Consider the following 17,621-nt stretch of genomic DNA (forward strand, 5'->3'; position numbering starts at 1 on the left):
GATTGAAAGAGTATCGCGATGTATGTGTGTGCTGGAGAACGGAGCGGGCAGTGGGTCAGGCATATGTCTCGAGCCTGTGACTGTGATCGTGGTCTGTCCGCGTCGGAAAGAGCCACTAGAAATCTGTCTCCCTAGGTTTCGCACGTAAACGAAGGTGCGTAATATAAAGCCGTCTTGTATCGATGGACAGGTTCGTCCGTCTTTGTATGAACTTGGTGTTATCGGCGACATCCAGCACGGGAAGCGGCGACTCTTACGGACAAATTCGCACTCGTTCTCGCAGTCGCATTCTCCATCGGCCCATTCCCTTTCCAGTAACGGCGCGGCTTCGAGAACGAATTTCCCGGACAGCGGCTTTCAGCACATTGACCAATGTATAGGAAACCATGAAATGCGGGTAATTCTCAAACCGAGCGTGATGAGCCCTACGCTCATGATTCTGTGGAACGGGAGATACGACTAGAAGATACGATGGGCCTCATTTTTGCGTGGGTTTTTCGCTGAACGGCTGCTCAAGGTTGTGGAAACCTGTCTTGCCGGCTGTATTGACTTGTCGCGTCAGGTTGACGGATATCGCGGATTGACGCGCTTCTTACGCGCGTGACGTCATTCCACTCTTCTGACGCGAGGCGGTCCTCTCTGGCTAGCAGCGACACTTCTCACATTACTTCAATAACAGCGACATCTCAAATGACCCGCCTCATCCACGAAGCACACCATGCGCCATTCACAACATAATGTACTGCGTCTGAACACTCACGAACACGTCATGACATCCAGACCTGTAGTATGATGCGTCTGCATCGATCGTTGTAAGAAAGATGCTTCAAACGACGTGTCATACCTCGATGAACTTGGGACATGATGTGGACCAGAGTAGGTAACGCCTCCTATATCAGGGCAAAAAACGATAGGAGAGGGCAGGTAACGACGCATCACTCGTACCTGCTACTGCAACAGGTGGAAACCCATCAAATCGTCCGAGCAAAGTCGTGACCATGTCACTATAGGCCTGCACTGCTTCTTCCTCATCCGAAATTTTTCGAGATCTACCTACCTACGCTCTACCGCTATTCATATCATTCCTGTTGCTCACCTTGTCCAGTGAAATGCGATGCCGTCTTTGTCGAGCGATGGGTACTTTGTATGTCACCGATGGAGAGGGTTGGGCGGCACATACTTGTCTATCATGCTGAGAAGAACAGATGGGGCCACGCGACCTCAGCCATCACTCAAAACTACCAATGATGCTGCGACTTCATGGTAGCATCACACCTAAACTCGTCATTCCGATTCTGCTTGTGGGTGGTTGGGCCACTGCAATTACCTGCGTCTCAAAGCTTGTGTATGACCGTAAGTCGTTTGTTCATTCTTTCGATCTGTTTTTACCTGGACTGACATTACGCAGTCGGCACCGATCAAGTTTTCATTACCGTGCTAGGCTTCGTTGTGAGTCTAGCACTCAGCGTCCGCAGTTCCACCTCTATGGACCGATACTTTCGAGGCCGACAACTTTGGGGACGTCTTCGACTCGCATCGCATATACTGGCGCGTTTGATTCGGATACATGTGGAAGAGAGACATGGCTTCGATGCTGAACTGGGAAAGCAAGATCTGCTCGGCAAGGTCAGCTGCTTGAACTTGATCGTGGCTTTTGCTATCGCGTTGAAGCACAAATTGCGATTCGAGCCAGGAATACACTACGAGGATCTCAAGCACTTGGTTGACCATCTGGACACGTTCGCGCAAGGAGCAAATATGCCCGCGCTCGACCCTCCGAGCGCTTTCAGGCGGGCTTGCCAGCTCCTCGGCATACCGATGGCAACACCAAACCCACGCAGACACGTCAAGAAATCGGTCGTCCCTCTTGGAGACCTACCCCTCGAAATCCTATCTCACCTCTCCGCCTATATCAAAGTCCTATACGACACGGGTACACTGAGAGATTACAGCATTTATCAAAACCAGAGCCTCGACTCACTAACAATCATGGACGAGGTATCGTGCGGCACCGAGAGAATCTTGAACACACCCCTTCCGCTAGCATACTCCATCGCCATAGCTCAAGTCACCTGGTTATACATACTGTTGCTGCCTTTCCAGTGCTTCAATAGTTTAGGCTGGATCACCATTCCCGCATGCATAGTCGCAACGTACATCATCTTGGGTATCGCTTTCATCGGTCGTGAGATCGAGGATCCTTTCGGCCACGATGTCAACGACCTGCCACTCGATGCCTTCTGCCAGCAAATTCGTCAAGACCTCCATATCATCATGTCACGCGCTGCACCTATCGCCAATGACTTCATGGGCCGTAAAGAGAACATGCCATTATACCCACTTTCGAATCTGAGCACGCGAGCATGGGCAGACAAGTCGTCAGAGGAGATACACGTTGCTTTATCGCAAAGACTCGCCCTGCACTACCCCATGGTTGAGCATGGAGAAAGTCCAGCGCCGCCTGCGCAAGTCCATTTATGTGGCGTGGAACGTGGGACGGAGAAAGGTGCACCGGGACCGAATGAGACGACTGGCAACTACAGGAGAAAGTACGGAAGTGTATAGCTGTCTAACATCTAGGCACCAAAAACACTTACCTCTGTTCTGCTACTTACAGCTAATCTTCAAGCAATGATCCTGCTCTAACCGCGGTTTTCTCAGCCTCTCAACGGGCCCTTCTTCCATGCCTCACCCATACCACCCAGCCCTCCAATGTTCGTCAACAGCGTCTCCAGATTCCACGCCTCCCTCTCCTCTCCAATACCCAAGAATCCCAGGTCTGCCAATAGCCTATGCGTCTTCTTACCGTACATTTCCGCCTTCCCTTTCTCCCCCTTCTCCAACCATAGCATCGCCAACATGGCGTACTCGTCCGTCAACATAGGCCAAATCCCCTCTTCCTTGATCATCTCCACAGATTCTTCTGCCAGAGAGATCGCTTCTGTGAGTTTGTACTCTTGCGCTAGTTCTATGATCTTTTCCTCGGCTTGCGCGATCAAGGTGCGGCGGAGATCTGAAGCCTGTCGTTCTTGGGTAGGGAGGCTACATAGGTCGCATGTGCATTTGAAACCCCAGCGCTTTATTAGAGATTGGCGTTTCGGAGAGGGGAGGCCTAGGAGGAGGTCTAAGGCATATCAGTATGGCTAGTTGGGGGAGTTCGTGCGTATCTTACAGGATACGGTGATTTCCTCGCCAGGTTCGATATCGCGGTAGGCTTTTATGGCCATTGAGACGCCAGCGCGAGAGAAAAGAACGAAGGAATTTGGGTTGCAGGCATGGTTTATTCGCTGGTACGTTCAGTCTCATGATACTTTGTATACCTCACGTCGTGACTTACTGAAATAAGTGGATATAACGCCTTGGAGCTAACCTCAGCCACCGTACTTCCATAAGAATTTGTCTTCATAATATCTTCTTCCAATCTCCCTTCTGTGTCCTGTTCCTCGCCACCTTCATTGGCGTCGCCTCTGTTTCCGGCATGCGCAGCGCTCATATCTCGAATCATACCCGGCACGAGCAATTGATCCACTGCCCTCTTCAACAACTTCTTGTTCTCCACATCACTCAAAGCACTCTCTGCTTCTACGTCTACCACAACAGCTGCTTGGTCAATCATGAATGTCTCGTACATCTTAATCTTCCGAGTAGCTACTACGCCTTTCGCTTTCCCAGGTACGTCGACGATCTTCCATGGTTGGCGGCCAAGGTACAGACGTTCAGCTTCTTGCTGCGTTAAGAAACTATCGATTGGGTTGTCGTCGAGATATCTTGTTGCTAAGTGCGCGGAAGCCGGGGAGAAGACGAGGGAAAGGCCATGTGGGCCTGTTGTGTTGGATGTGTAGACGCAGTATTCCTGATCGAGTGTGGTAAGATACGAGCTGGTAATGCAGTATGGCTTGTGTGACCATGGCACATGGTGATGGGTTTCGCCTGAACCGAGGACATGTTGTAGATCTAGTTGCAGGAGGTCATTGATATCGAATACACCTACTGTTGCACTTGCAAGGCCAACCGTGGCTAACGCTGTAACGGCTGCTGAAGCTAGGAAACGCATTTTCATTACGTTGAGTCGCCAGTATGGAGATGTCGAAGAGTGTTCAATCAACGACACTCATGCGACAACATCACTATGAATGCAATCCGATTTCTCTTGGTTTTCGCTACCCTACAGCTCCAGAAGTGGCAGCATACGTCAGACACCTTTACCCGGAAATTTACCCCAGGCATCCCTTACGAACCCAAGAGCTTGGAACTTTGCACGGTACATCACGGCAGCCCACTCGCGAATAGAAATCATAGTCGCGTCGACATCCCTAGTGACGCGCATCTTAGAGGCTTGTCGCCTAGGAGTTTAGATGGGCCATTGGAGAACGCCGTGCCTCTCGTATCTAAATCTGACACAATGTTGGTGTCACTCATAGAGACACACTGTATGCTCTTTATCCAACAAGATAGCAAATTACATTCTTAAGATATTCAGTGCCTGTAATCAAGGTCTCCGAAGTCGCACCAGCTCTGCTCCATTTCCGTATGCGAATTCCGATCCTTGCACCCTATCACTACCTGAAACAACGCAAGCATCCAAGATAAATCCTGCGCCACGAGCAACGTCATTGCTAATAAGGTTAAACGTTAGTCCGCAAGTTTGTTCAAGTTCTCAAGAAGAATGCTTACCAGGAAGAGTCTTTGTTACCGTCGGTCGTCAATGCGGCCGTGTTGATCTGGCATTGCAGATAAACGTTCTTGCAGTTCGTCTTGCGGGCGACGGTGTTGATGCATGCAACAGCATCTGTGATCTGTCAAGTAGGGTGATGTCAGTGACTTTCCTCGCCTGGTATCTTGAGTGACTGATTCTTTTCACGTACCAGGCAATCTGTGTTCGCGGCCTCATAGCATGTAGCGCGCTTCTCGTACAAGCTACGACTGAACTTGGCTATATGTAGATCGGTAAAGGTAAGCTTCCATTCAGGCACGATGTATGGACCAGAAGGTGGACATACCTGATGGTGAAGAATTGAATTCTCCACTCTTGAAGGCAACGACGACCTCCTCGGGTGTCATGTTGTCACCATCTGGGTTCTCAAGAATGCCATCAACCCATTCGGAAAAGGAAGTAACTGCCTTGGCAGCAGCTACAGCCTGTCCGAGGGCTAGGAGAGAGGCGACGTAAGGGAGAAGTTGGACCATCGTGCTAATTCGATGCTACTTATAAAGGTGTATATCTGTAGATTTCTGTGAAGAGAGATGAAGATATCGAGCAATCATAGCTACCTACTTATACTATTAACTTGATTAGAGGAGCGCACGAATACAAGGACAAGCTTTTACTTAGTCCGCGCTTTGGGTCTTTTAATTGGTGGTTTACATGAGAAGCAATGAATTGTGGATCGACGGTACAGTAGTAAGGACTAAAGGCGGTATTGCTTCTCTTCTGAAGGCTTTGCAGTGGGTTTTGTGGGCGCCTTTGGTTGCCTTTGGATGCCTTTGGTTGCCTGATCGTCTCGATGAAGCTACCTCGCCGAGGTGGCTGAAATTCGGCCCGAGCCGCAAGGCGTCACCCGGCCGGGAATACGTACATACGTTCTTTTCAACTGAGTTATGTTACCCTTGGATGGTTTGATTTCTTCCAAACGCATCTGAATACACTGTGTTATGAGTTTCGATGTTCCGAGGTGTCTGGCGTCTGACCCTCGTCCAATCTCGGCCGGAAACTGTCAGGATGCAGGTTTATTCCCACGGCGCCGAGTAGCCGAAGAAGTTAGCCTAATTAACGATAGTCGACTGTGGAGCATAACAGTGCTCGTACATAACCAATCGATCGTGCTCGCGCGAACATCCAATCACTCAATTACTTGGGTAATGCCACTCCCGCTCGTGTGCAGCGTAGGTGCGAAGTCTTACCGCAGCGGCAGGACGTTGGCTGCTGACATGCATCCGGATTAATTTATTCTAGCACAACTTCAATGGCTCCTCTATCTTCGACCCCACTAAGTTCTGGTAGGAGATGTAGGGCCTCTTACTGACTGACGTAATGAAAAATGCTGCACAGCCGAGCTCTGGCTGCCTAACAACGGTGTACCGTTAGCTTACCTCTCGTTAGTTGCCGATTTGACACCCATAGTTTTTGACGGCGTTGGCGTCTACTCTTATAGATTCAAATCCTTCTGGATTGACACATACTGCATGAGCGTTGTCGCCCAGGTAGCGATGTCCTACCAAACTGAAGATTGGCGATGTTAGAAGCGTCGCACGCTGAGGTACTGAGCTGGCAGAATTACATCGCAAAGGTTGCTCGCTCAACCGTTCCCATTCGTATCCGGAAGGCACCAAAAACAGGTTAGACTGGAGGAACTGATCTTCGAGGATACTTCTGTAGATATGTCACCTCTCCCATGAATTCATACCGAGTCTATATGTCCTTTATGACTGTCTACGACTATGTGTAATAGGAACGATAGCAACAGAACCAACGTTAGTCTGCTTGACAATTCTGTTGTACAACGTTCTGTTCGAGAAACAGAATATGGATAGCTGGGCCTTCATCCCAGTCTCAAGCGCGATTTTGCGGTTCTCTAGTAGCAGTCCTGGATGGTGGACTTCCTGGCGTTTTCGCGGATTTCCTAGGTCGCCCACGGGGCCGCTTTGGTTCCGAATCATTCACCGTCTTCGGTTGATGACCACGGGTACGCTTGTTCTGGATCTGAACCTTACTCGACACTTTGGTCATCTTAGCTTTTTGCGGTGTTTTTGAATGGCGATTGAGAGCATTGTCTGATATCTTGAGTCTATTCCGCAAACGAGTTCTGGCAGCTTTGGCATTTCTGGCTTCTTTCCATGCTTCTTTGATCTCCAACCATTCCGGATCAGCTAGATCTGAAATGTCGTTTGTCTGATGCACTAGCGGATCGTGTTCCTCGGAATGTATGAGCCATCTTTCAAGATGTTTGATGACGAATTTGCGATGCTGGTTGGCAGCGAAATCATGGATTTGATCGACGAGACAGATGAGCTCATACGCCAGCATGAAGTCTGTGACATCGCCAGCCCATATAGTTTCCGCGTGCTGTACTCTTATTAGCTCGATGATATAGCAGAGCGAGATATCTTGGATATACTACTCACACATCCATCCAAGTAATACCATGCTATGTAGACTCTCCAGGATGACCCACAAGAGGTAAAGCCAAAGAGTTGGTAGTCCTCACTCTCTTTGCACTGATATCTTGTGACGTCCGAGGGGTCTCGAGCCAGGTCATCAAGCATGGCTAGGTAGACCTGGAAAGCATGGTAAACCTGATCCTCCGCTTGCTCCCAAGCAGATGCACATTTCTTTGCTTCGTATACAGCGAACGGAAATATAAGGTTTGATTCACCCCATAGCCCATCAACTATCAATCCGCATTGCCTGTTATGCATCTGAAGATCGATACGGGTATCTAGTAGAGATTTGTTGGGCTGCATGCTGTCGTGGTTAGCTGTACAACTATCCACTTCGCATACGTAACCATGCTTGAGATTTGAGGCATCATAGGTCCTCAGTCCTATTGTAGCATCAGGTATACGTCTTTTGAAAGACCATTTGTTATCTGCGTCTTCTTCGATAAACTCGTATGGTCGCTTGTCCCTGCAATGGAAGTCAGACCTTTCTGCTCCAAAAAATGGATGACAAGTGAGCCAAAGAATGGATACAACATTTCGAATGTGTCATCGTCCCTGATCAAGCTGAATACGTCGCGCCATGCATCTGCTTCCCATTTGGACTCTGAAGCCTCGAATACCCGATTTCGTACAGCTCGCGATTGCAACCTGTGTGCTCGCTTGTCCAGATCTGTAAGCTTCTCTTTGCTTAGTCGGGCTCGGTAGAGTTCACGATCAAGCTCGGGACAGAATTTGCCCATTACTTGTGCCAGCGGTCGAGATGTTGACCATGGTAAAAGTGGGCTGATGGATACGGTTTCGAACGGTTTTGGTATCAATGGTTTGGTGCGTTTACGCCTTGAGAGTGAAGTAATAGATAGTCAGCGATCGATTTAGACTATCCTCTCGAGAAACTAACTGTTCTAGTGCCATGACTTGGAAGACCTTGATCTCAATATGTTACTGGTGATTGTACAGTAGAAGATCAGAGACTCTTATACATGTGTTTACAAGGTGGTGAGCATTAGGCAACCGCCAACGCAAAATGCGAAGGCTTATCAGCCATGAAACTGCTTACCACAGACAAGATCATGCAACTCATCCAACGATTCTGGACGCGTCATACGTTGTAGTGTAAGAAGGCGCACGTGAAGGGATGCATTAAGGCACGTGAATAAATGTAGCATACATCGAATAGAATGCGCAAAATACTGAGACCAATTGGAGACGGACAGTAACACTTATTGTGAGCATGGGACACATCGATATAGATAGATGAAGAGAGGATGAGCGATATGCATGATCCTGTTGTCTCAGATTTGATCCTTCGTAATCACTTTCGTTCGCGTCAGCCAACTACCAGGAGTTTATCCAAGCACGTCATTCTACAATCAAGAACTCTAGAACCTGCGCGAAACATTGTTACTGACCACTCGCTGACAAGAGCATAATATTGTCAATATTAGTGCAGGATGGACGAAGCAAAGACATTTTGCCTAGTTGCATGCATCGAGAGTGTCAAGATCCCTGCTTTGGTCACTATAGCTTGCAGCAAGATCAGCTCGACCTTTTTTGCAGACGTAGTATTCATACCTCCCTCTCCCCATTAATACAGGAGGCGTACTTGATGCTGTACGCAAGATCTAGCTGAGTTTCGTACAAATTATGTAAAACATGGAGGCTAAAAAGCAAGCCAAATCTACCCACAGTGTGAAACACCTGATCTGCTGTAGTCCATCTGGTGACACACCTAGCACATAACGTGAAGGATGACGAGAAGAGAGCCGCCATGACTGTGGTGGTGGTATCCACGTCGAATGCGCGTAAGTAGTAAAAGAAGTAAACGATAGACGAGATCGCCGCACCGAAAACTACGATAAAATAGGTAAGATCCCAGATGAACCGATATGTTTCCGAATGAAGAGCCTTCCTGAAAGGCCCCAACATGCATCTAGGTACCAGGGGGGCAAAGATCGGCCGTATCACGGACATCTATGATGGTTGTAAGCAACAATACACGAGATATAAGCTGAGAGCTGACCTACCACTCCATCGTAGAGGAATTTCATGAACGACACAACTGCTAGCAAGTTTTGTTGGAATTTGTGGCGCTTGATCTCGGTCTGCAATCGTGCAAAGGCTCTCGCTCTACCCTCGCCATATATGAGCGGCATCTGCACCCCGAAGAAGCCTAGGAGACAATATGCCGCGTCCTCTTCGCGTTTTGTCCTCCTATGCATTGTCCAATCTGTCCTCTTCTCAACATTATAGTTGGCAGCATCGTTGCTGTCCTGTAAGACGTCGATAGGAATATGCGTTTGACGTGCGATATCCTCTAGAAAATTCGCTTTGTCCCCTAGTTCAGAACCATCTGCAGCGAAGAATACTAGTGTTTCCGGTGCGAGGAGCTCTTGGAAGGTCCAGCCGCGCGTAAACCATCTGCTCGACAAGAAAGTGTCTACGAGGATTTCTTGCCGTGTGATATCCAAGATGCGACAAGGAACGTCCGAGAGATAGACGTAGCATTTTGTTGAGCCCTTATACCACGCATACATTGAGTTGATAGCCTCAGAGAGTTCGGCGCTGCTACCCTTGTCGATGCAGCATGTATCAACCCAGAAGAACTTCAATCCATCTCTTGCTGCCTGCGCTGCGCAAAACCGCAGCTTTTCGTATCCAGGTTTTGCCTTGCCTTTACCCTTGCCCTTGTATATATCTTTGAATGTGACTTCTTCATGATCCGCACCCCAGGTGTGAGAAAGAATCGCATATGGCGGGATGTCATCAAAGTATTCGACGAGGCTGAAGTCGTTGTCGGATGTAGCCTGTAAGAGGCGCATATGAGCGCCTGTGTTGAGAGCTGTAAATAGTTATGATGCAGATAGTGCGACATGCGCACATGCTGGATTACTCTGGAAACAAATGGTACGCCATCAATTATAGGAGCCACTGGAATACGTCAGTACAGCGAGGCTGCACGAGATGCGCGAGGAGATCGTCTCATGTTAGCGCTCGCTTCAGCAGTTTGTCTTCGTGTCAGCCAACCATTGTCGTGTGGGCGCTTACCATACAAGGCGACCACTCGCTGTATCAATGAAACCCGTAGGACATCGGCAGATTATACCTCATTTACATGCGAAATGAAACAGCTAACGAAAAAAAGTGGTCGCTTATGGTAATTGGAGAACTTACCTCGGTATCACTATTGAGAAGAGTTTGCGATGGTTGCAACAAGCGAGGTATAGTCGAAGAACGTGACCTCGGTACACAAGATTGCATATATTGAGCTAAAGACATCAGATACGTGTCCTTGCTGGTCAATATTATGTCGAATGAATTGACATAGTTGTCTTGAGCTAGCATCGATGTTAGCGCTTAACTCCACGTCTTGCTGGTGTGTCGTTCAGCCTATGCATCACCAACACCAGCTATATGCGTTAAAGATCTAGCATTCCCATCAAACAACAGGCAAAAACTCTCTGACTTTTATCCTGGCATCCCTTTTGCCCAGGATAGTCGTGCTTCTTGGCTGTAAGGGTTCATCGCGTCGCGGCGACCCTCGAGAACAGCTTTCGGTATCCCTGTAACCTCAACGATACTTTGCAGGAGCGATACCCTATCACCAATGTATCGCTCTTCTGCAGTGAAGAACTGGACCGTATTGGGAGCGATGAGTTCCTGCAGTGTCCAATTGGGGGTGAACCACCCGCTACTCGGGAAATCCTAGGGGTCGTTCTTCACACCTTCGCTAATAATACCTGAGAGGTACAGATAGCATCATAGCTCAAGGTACTGAAGATGTGGGTCGCGTGAAGAAGATCGAACCTATGTGCAAACTAGAACATCAGATGAGGTGTAAGCTGCAGTCAGGTAAACGTGAGATTGACAAGGCAGCATTTTGAAGTGGGGTACGAGGCGGTGCAACAACAGTATGTGCGCAGAGCTCCATCCTTTGTGGCGGTGCGACTCAAATCTAGCGTACTTTCATTTTTGATTGCTACTTTTGAGCTAGATGTAGGCGTTATCATCCTATCCTAGGCGGGTTGTAGTCGTTCATCCTATGCATAATCAACATACAGCACTCCGCGCCTCAAAGCTTCGAGCTCATACCAGTATACGCAATGCACTCAATCTCGACCGGCACACCCTTGGGCAGCTGCTTGACAGCAACACAGCTGCGCGCAGGCTTGTGGGAGAAGTACTGCTCGTACATGCCGTTCATCTCGGCGAAGTTTGCCATGTCGTCGAGAAAGACGTTGACCTTGACAATCCTGTCCATGGCAACACCCGCTTCGGTGAGAATACCCTTGATGTTCTCACAGCACATCTTGGTCTTGTCCGCGATGCTGCCCTCGATCAAGTTGCCCTTGGTATCGGCGGGAATTTGACCTGACACGAAGACATTGGGGCCTGCAACAATGGCTTGTGTCTGTGGTGTGCCCGTTAGCACTATATATATCGAGATGTAGCGTGCTGGTACAGCTCATTGGAGCTTCGCAAGGAAAGAAGGAAAACATACGTAGGGTCCAGCAGCTACACCATCTGTTAGCAGAGCTTCTTCACAACGATTATATGTTCCAGAAAAGCTTACGAGGACACGCGTTCGCGGTGTGAACCTTCTTAATGTCCGACATCTTTCTGGTAGCTTCAATGGAGTATACTGGACGTGGTTGCCGTAGTATAGATGTCGTAGAAGTAATGGCAGGGGGAAAAGTTCTCAGAGCTCGCAATGTAGCTGTGCGTATCAGCAGCATGGGACAGTTTATCTACGTCAGGTAAACCAAGGCTATCGTCGGCGGAGGCGCACCTAGATGAGCGCGTCCGCCCTATCGCAGGGACACGAGGCGGGACCGGCATCGGAAGCTACCCCACTTTCCTCTTTGGTGGCTGCTGTGTCAGCACGATGCAGGGATGTTCTGTGGCATGGAGGGGTAAACAGCGGAAATTTTGGGCACTGCGAGTTTTGCGACGGAGAGCGGTGCGCATTCAGACGGGCGTGACCTCGGCGTGATGAACAAGAAGAACAGTCTAATATAGCCTTGGTACGCATCATAGTGACCAGTTGTCAGTGGAGGGATTTTGAACGTATTCATCATCAATCTTCGCAGCGCTTTCCCATCTCAGCGCGCATACATCGTGACTATACAAACCGCCAACGCCGCCCATATGCAATTCCCCAACCACCCATCTATATCATGTTTTTTTGTTTACGGCATCGAGTCGAGATTCATCCCAATGTTACAGATCTACTGCACCATCTTCTCCTCCTGCCCCGAAAGCAATGTGTGTACAGGCGCGTCGAGCTGATCGCGGCCCTTCAGGAAGTCCAGCTCGAGAATGAAAAGGTAGCCCATGATAGTTCCTCCTAGCTTCTTCACCAGAGAACCAGCTGCAGCTGCGGAGCCACCTACAATCTCGTTAGCAATTGTCCCACATTGGTCGCGCCGGATATGCGTAAGAAGGAAAAGTCCTCACCAGTTGCGATAATGTCATCAACAACGAGCACCTTCTGCCCGCTCTTGACAGCGTCCTCCTGCATCTGGAAAAAGTCGCTTCCATACTCCTTCTTGTACTCAGCCGTTTCACACGGACCAGGCAACTTGCCCCTCTTCCTGACGGGCACAAAACTCGCACCCAGCCTCAGCGCCAGACTGGGTCCGAACAGGAACCCACGCGCATCGAGTCCGACAACGACATCAGGCTTGGCACCCGAGGCGCCAAACTGCTGCTCAATGGACAATTCAAGACCGCGCAGCAGTCCCTCGTGCAATTGCGGGTTGGCAAAGATGGGCAGAATGTCCTCAAACAAGATGCCTGGCTCGGGGAAGTCTTTGAACTGGCGCAGCGAGGCCTTCAGCGTGCTTTTAAGACGGGTGAGTTCGGCGGCGGGGGAGGGATGGGGGGTGGACTGTCCTCCTTGGGCGGCGCCATGGTCGTTGGAGGAGAGGGTTGGATCGGGCTTTTGCGGGGGTGGGTGCGCGGCGGTTGCGTCGCCCTTGAGTGGGGGGTCGGCGGGCGTCGTCGTGTTGATGGGGTGTGTGGTGTGGGCGGGCGTGTCGTGGGGAGCGGACATGTTGGAGGGAGGGGGAGGGGGACGGCGTAAAGATATAAGACGGAGCGGACTGCAAGGTAAGATGATGGGATGGGTGACGCGATAGATAGGGCTAGGTAGGTTGCCGGGTTGGGGTAAGGCAAGGTGGTCAAGGCTGTCCTGGGTTGCGTTGGGCTGGCTATGGCTGGCTGCACTGCAATGCTGTCAGACTTCGGGGGGTGTGTGGTGCGTGCCTTGTTCGGGAGTTGGGACTTGCTTGGCCTACCCGAGACGCAAAAGAAAAAAATAGTTAGGGCCGTCTGGAAAACGGTCCGTAGGCGCAACACAAGTCCCTCTGGTCCCACCTCCTCCAAAACTCTGATAGGCGAGCACAAGAGCGGCCAGGGAAATCGGGGCGCCCCGCCCTTGTTCAGCCGCGAAGCAGAGAGACACGTTCGAACATGGTTGCCTATACACCACCACGCTTCTCGATGCGGCAGCTCCATAACCCTCCACAGCACAGAGCCATCCTATCGCACTCGCTGTACCACACCGTGTATGGCCTCATCCCTGACCCACAACTAAATCCGCGGCGCCAAATGTGTGCCAGAAAGTCCCTTATCGGAACCAAGGCATGCCGAACTGAACGTGCATTCTCACATGTCGACGTCACGGAAGGGAGCAGAATTTGTTGGGAAGCGCAGTATGACTCTTACCCAGCTGCTGTCTCTCTCTTTGCACTTTGCGACGCCATGGATCCCATGTGTTTGGTCGTCTATAGTAGTGTTGAATATCGCGTCTTCTAGCTTTGGAATCGCGATTCGCGCAATCTATTACACAAACACGACATGTCAACACCGCCATGGCCATAACTTGCTCGGCTCGCAAGCAAAGGCCAAAGCCAGCGCCGTCGTAGGCGTAGCGGCACTCTGCGTGCAGTACCCCACGGATGAAGTAACTGAAGGGCAACTAAGGCGTTGTGGCAGCGGTGAGACGTTCTAGAAGGTCGAGCGGGATGCAGGGCTTGTTTGTATCACGCTGGTATACGATCATGCAATCGCGATCATCTAGCTTGTCATGATAACAAGCCAGTCGCGACAACCAGTCCCAACGCTGCCTGAGCAGTCGTCAACGAAACAACTTATAGGGAGGGATATGTATGTGTGATGAATCTAGACTTTATCAAACGCCTGCGCAAGTTGGCAAAATATTCAGGTAAGCAGACACTTTACGCGTCCTCGCAGCGAACAAGCCATGCATCCCCACAATAAGCCGCGGCGTACATGCATACGAACTAATAGGGTGTTGCGTAGCGCCTTGTCTTCAGCTGTCATTCCATCAACCCCCGTCAGCTAAATGCATGACGCGATCCTGAGGCTCTTCGGTTTGGACCACGGCTAATATCAGCGTTTCGTGATACAATCCCTTAGTCACAACAAAGGACCATCTGAGGCAGCAGACGCGTGTCTCTCTCTCTCTCTCTCTCTCTTTTTGAGGAATCATGATATAACAACATTCCGATTGGATTCAATGTTGCTCTAGAAGCTTGAGAAAAGGTGGGTATATATATTGTTTGATATGCCGCTGCCGCTGCAACCGCGGAGGCTCCCGGTGATGGTCCAGACTAAAATGACCTCCGTACATGGCGTATCGTCTCTCCACTACATGTGTGCATGAACCAATAAAGCAAGACTTTTGCTCAACCCCAGACATGCATGTTGTTGACAATGCATTCCTCATCCGCATCTGTCCTCTTCTTCAGACTACCGACCACGTAGACCTTCTCGCCATACTCCTGTAGTCGGTCCATGGTCGTCCTGACGTTCTCCTGGCTGACAACAAGTACCATACCAAGACCTGTGTTGAAAGTCCTCGCAAGCTCCGAGTTCTCCAAGCGGCCCGCGCTCTTGAGCCATTTGAACACGTCCAAAAGCGGCCAGCTCTTTGCGTCGAGCTCGGCAGCCAGGGTCTTGGGCAACATGCGAGGAATGTTCTCCGTTAAGCCGCCACCCGTGATGTGGGCCATACCCTTGATGAGGCCCCGCTTGGTTGCAGCTAGTAGTGGTTTGACGTAGATCTTGGTGGGTGTCAGGAGCGCGGTCCCGAGGTTCTCACCTGAGCTCCACGGGCACGCATCTGAGTACGAGATGCCTTGTGTCTCGACGATTCTTCGGACGAGCGAAAATCCGTTGGAGTGGACTCCACTTGAGGCCATGCCGATGAGCACGTCACCCTCGGTCATGGACGCTGTGTCTGGTAGGATAGTCGCGCCTTGCTTGATGGCACCGATGGCTGCACCACCGGCGTCGTATTCGCCTGACTGGTAGATACCGGGCATCTCTGCCGTCTCTCCACCAACAAGCGCACATGCAGATTGCCGGCAGCCGTTGGCGACACCCTCGACAAACTTGGCAGCACCTTCCACATCTAGCTTGCTGCAAGCATAGTAGTCGAGGAACATCAGGGGCTCGGCGCCCTGTACAACGAGGTCGTTGACGTTCATGGCGACAAGGTCGATACCAACAGTGTCGTGCTTGCCCATTTCGAAGGCAATCTTGACCTTGGTACCAATACCGTCGATGGCGCCCACGAGTATCGGGGCCTCAGTGTAGCCGGCTGCTTGCAGGTCGAGCAAGCCGCCAAATCCACCGATGTTGCCATCGGCTCCGGGCCGTTTTGTGCTGGCAGTCAGTGCCTTGATCTGCTTGACGAGCTGGTTGCCCGCGTCGATGCTAACACCTGATGATGCGTACGTCAAGGCCTCGCCCACTGGCTGTGAGGTGCTCGAAGGGCGTGTCACGGTGGTGCCTTCCTGGGCCGGCTCAAGCAGCTTCCAGTCGCATGTTATGCCCTCCTTCTTGAACTCGTGTAATAGATGCTCTGCAATCTGGTCGAAGTTTTCGGTCGCGAGGGCGAGTATGGTGGGGCCAGCTCCTGAGAGACAAATGCCCAGAAGGCCAGGGTGTGATTGTGGGGTAACGGACTGGAGGATCTCGGTAAGACCGGGGATGAGGCCGCGACGGTAGGGTTGGTGGAGCTTGTCTTGCATGGCTGTGTAGATCATGTCGGGGTCTGGTGTGGCTTGACCGAGGGCAGTGGTCAAGACAGCCAGTCGCTGCATGTTGAAGATGGCATCTTTGCGTGAGTACGACTCTGGCAATACCGCGCGCGCCTTGGCCGTGGAAACTTCAAACTGTGGTATTATGCATATGCACTTGATGGCGGGCGACCAGTCAAACTTGGTGTAGTGACCAATGTTGAGCGGAGGCTCGGGTGGGCGCAGACCCGTGTCTACGCCACCGGCGGGTTGTGGCAGGACTTCACTGAGGGGGATCTCCAGGCGCTCAGTGTCTTCGGGCGATAGTTCGTTGAGGTATGTGCCAACAAATCCTCCGTACAAAGCCGCTGCGACGTTGTCTGGGTGGCGCTCTTCCATCAGGCAGTAGTCGAGCATGCGCGCTCGCGACAGCTGGAGGTTGCCGACCTCATTCGCCAGGTATACGCCTCCTACAATAGCCGCGGCTGAGGAGCCCAGTCCCCGTCCGAGTGGTATCGGGTTCTTGACGTGAACGTGTGTCTCGGAAGGGAAGTCGCGAATGCCATGGCATCGAAGCACGTATACGGCCGTTCGTGTGATGAGGTTGTCTTGCGCAACCAGAGGGACGTCGTCGGCGCCAACGCCTTCATAAGTTATCTTGCAGTTGAGTGAGTGTTCTGATTTCTCCTTCTTGGTGACTGTGACGTCTAGTTCAAGGTAGAGGTTCAGCGCCAGGCCGATGACGTCGAAGCCGGGGCCAATGTTGGCAGACGAGCAGGGTACTTTGATGTGAGTAGTCATTTTGGGCTAAAGAGCGCCTGAGACTTGACGTGATGCCTTCTTTATGTCGACGCGCAAAAAAACGTCTAGTCAGCGCATGGGTGACGAAAAAGATAGCGTGGGGCTCAAACTCCGGCTCCGGTCGCGGGGTAGCAAAATGCACCGCCACACCAAGCCATGCTCCATCAGCCTCACCAGTCGGATCCGCGTCCAACAACGCGACCATTCCATCACTACCCCCGTCCTATCTCATCTTATCTCGTCCATGTGCATGGCTCCCCACCCGCACCACGATATTGACTATGATGAGGACAAAACATCGCAAAAACTTCTTGGCATCGCTCAAGGCAGTACATCTTGAGTAAAACCATGTAACTCGTTTCTGCGCACTTGTGGCGTCTATGCAATCCAGCAATTCAGCAACGCCACTGCTGACGCATGTGTGACCTGACGACATTGACAGCGCACCGCGCACTCCAGTACTCACATTAGGCGTGAAGACATACCTAGAGGCCGCCCATAAGAGATCAACAGCGTGATTTTCAGCCCTTGAGCAGAATAACCGCTACCAGATCTACAACAGGCAGACGTTCCACGTGTAGCCTTGCGAGGTACTTATTTCTCTCAAAGCCTCAC

The 17,621-nt window shown here is 50.9% G+C and overlaps 6 protein-coding genes across 6 annotated transcripts; 1 reads left to right on the top strand and 5 right to left on the bottom strand.

Annotated features, from left to right (window-relative positions):
* Positions 1–1,247: 1,247 nt before the first annotated feature.
* Positions 1,248–2,565, top strand: GT037_007343 (upf0187-domain-containing protein; the record flags this gene model as incomplete). The annotated part of the gene is made up of 2 exons (XM_038932390.1): positions 1,248–1,353; positions 1,409–2,565. 2 exons carry the CDS (start codon positions 1,248–1,250, stop codon positions 2,563–2,565), a joined length of 1,263 nt encoding a protein of 420 aa, XP_038784878.1.
* A 92-nt stretch (positions 2,566–2,657) lies between these two features.
* GT037_007344 (uncharacterized protein) lies at positions 2,658–5,187 on the bottom strand (the record flags this gene model as incomplete). The annotated part of the gene is made up of 6 exons (XM_038932391.1): positions 2,658–3,124; positions 3,173–3,287; positions 3,338–3,878; positions 4,675–4,796; positions 4,866–4,933; positions 5,001–5,187. 6 exons carry the CDS (start codon positions 5,185–5,187, stop codon positions 2,658–2,660), a joined length of 1,500 nt encoding a protein of 499 aa, XP_038784879.1.
* Positions 5,188–6,550: 1,363 nt separating this feature from the next.
* Positions 6,551–7,898, bottom strand: GT037_007345 (uncharacterized protein; the record flags this gene model as incomplete). Its single annotated transcript, XM_038932392.1, has 3 exons — positions 6,551–7,063; positions 7,123–7,624; positions 7,690–7,898. The coding sequence occupies 3 exons, from the start codon at positions 7,896–7,898 to the stop codon at positions 6,551–6,553; spliced, it is 1,224 nt and encodes a 407-aa protein (XP_038784880.1).
* Positions 7,899–9,182: 1,284 nt separating this feature from the next.
* GT037_007346 (uncharacterized protein) lies at positions 9,183–11,771 on the bottom strand (the record flags this gene model as incomplete). The annotated part of the gene is made up of 4 exons (XM_038932393.1): positions 9,183–9,997; positions 11,248–11,566; positions 11,657–11,670; positions 11,729–11,771. Coding segments are annotated over 4 exons (1,191 nt in total), but the record flags the coding sequence as incomplete, so codon positions are not given.
* A 612-nt stretch (positions 11,772–12,383) lies between these two features.
* On the bottom strand, positions 12,384–13,210 carry GT037_007347 (adenine phosphoribosyltransferase; the record flags this gene model as incomplete). The annotated part of the gene is made up of 2 exons (XM_038932394.1): positions 12,384–12,544; positions 12,613–13,210. 2 exons carry the CDS (start codon positions 13,208–13,210, stop codon positions 12,384–12,386), a joined length of 759 nt encoding a protein of 252 aa, XP_038784882.1.
* A 1,657-nt stretch (positions 13,211–14,867) lies between these two features.
* Positions 14,868–17,006, bottom strand: GT037_007348 (phosphoribosylformylglycinamidine cyclo-ligase-like protein; the record flags this gene model as incomplete). The annotated part of the gene is made up of 1 exon (XM_038932395.1): positions 14,868–17,006. The coding sequence occupies one exon, from the start codon at positions 17,004–17,006 to the stop codon at positions 14,868–14,870; it is 2,139 nt and encodes a 712-aa protein (XP_038784883.1).
* Between the last annotated feature and the right edge of the window lie 615 nt (positions 17,007–17,621).

This window comes from Alternaria burnsii (genome assembly GCF_013036055.1).
Source record: "Alternaria burnsii strain CBS107.38 chromosome Unknown 715, whole genome shotgun sequence".
Classification (NCBI taxonomy): Eukaryota; Fungi; Ascomycota; class Dothideomycetes; order Pleosporales; family Pleosporaceae; genus Alternaria; species Alternaria burnsii.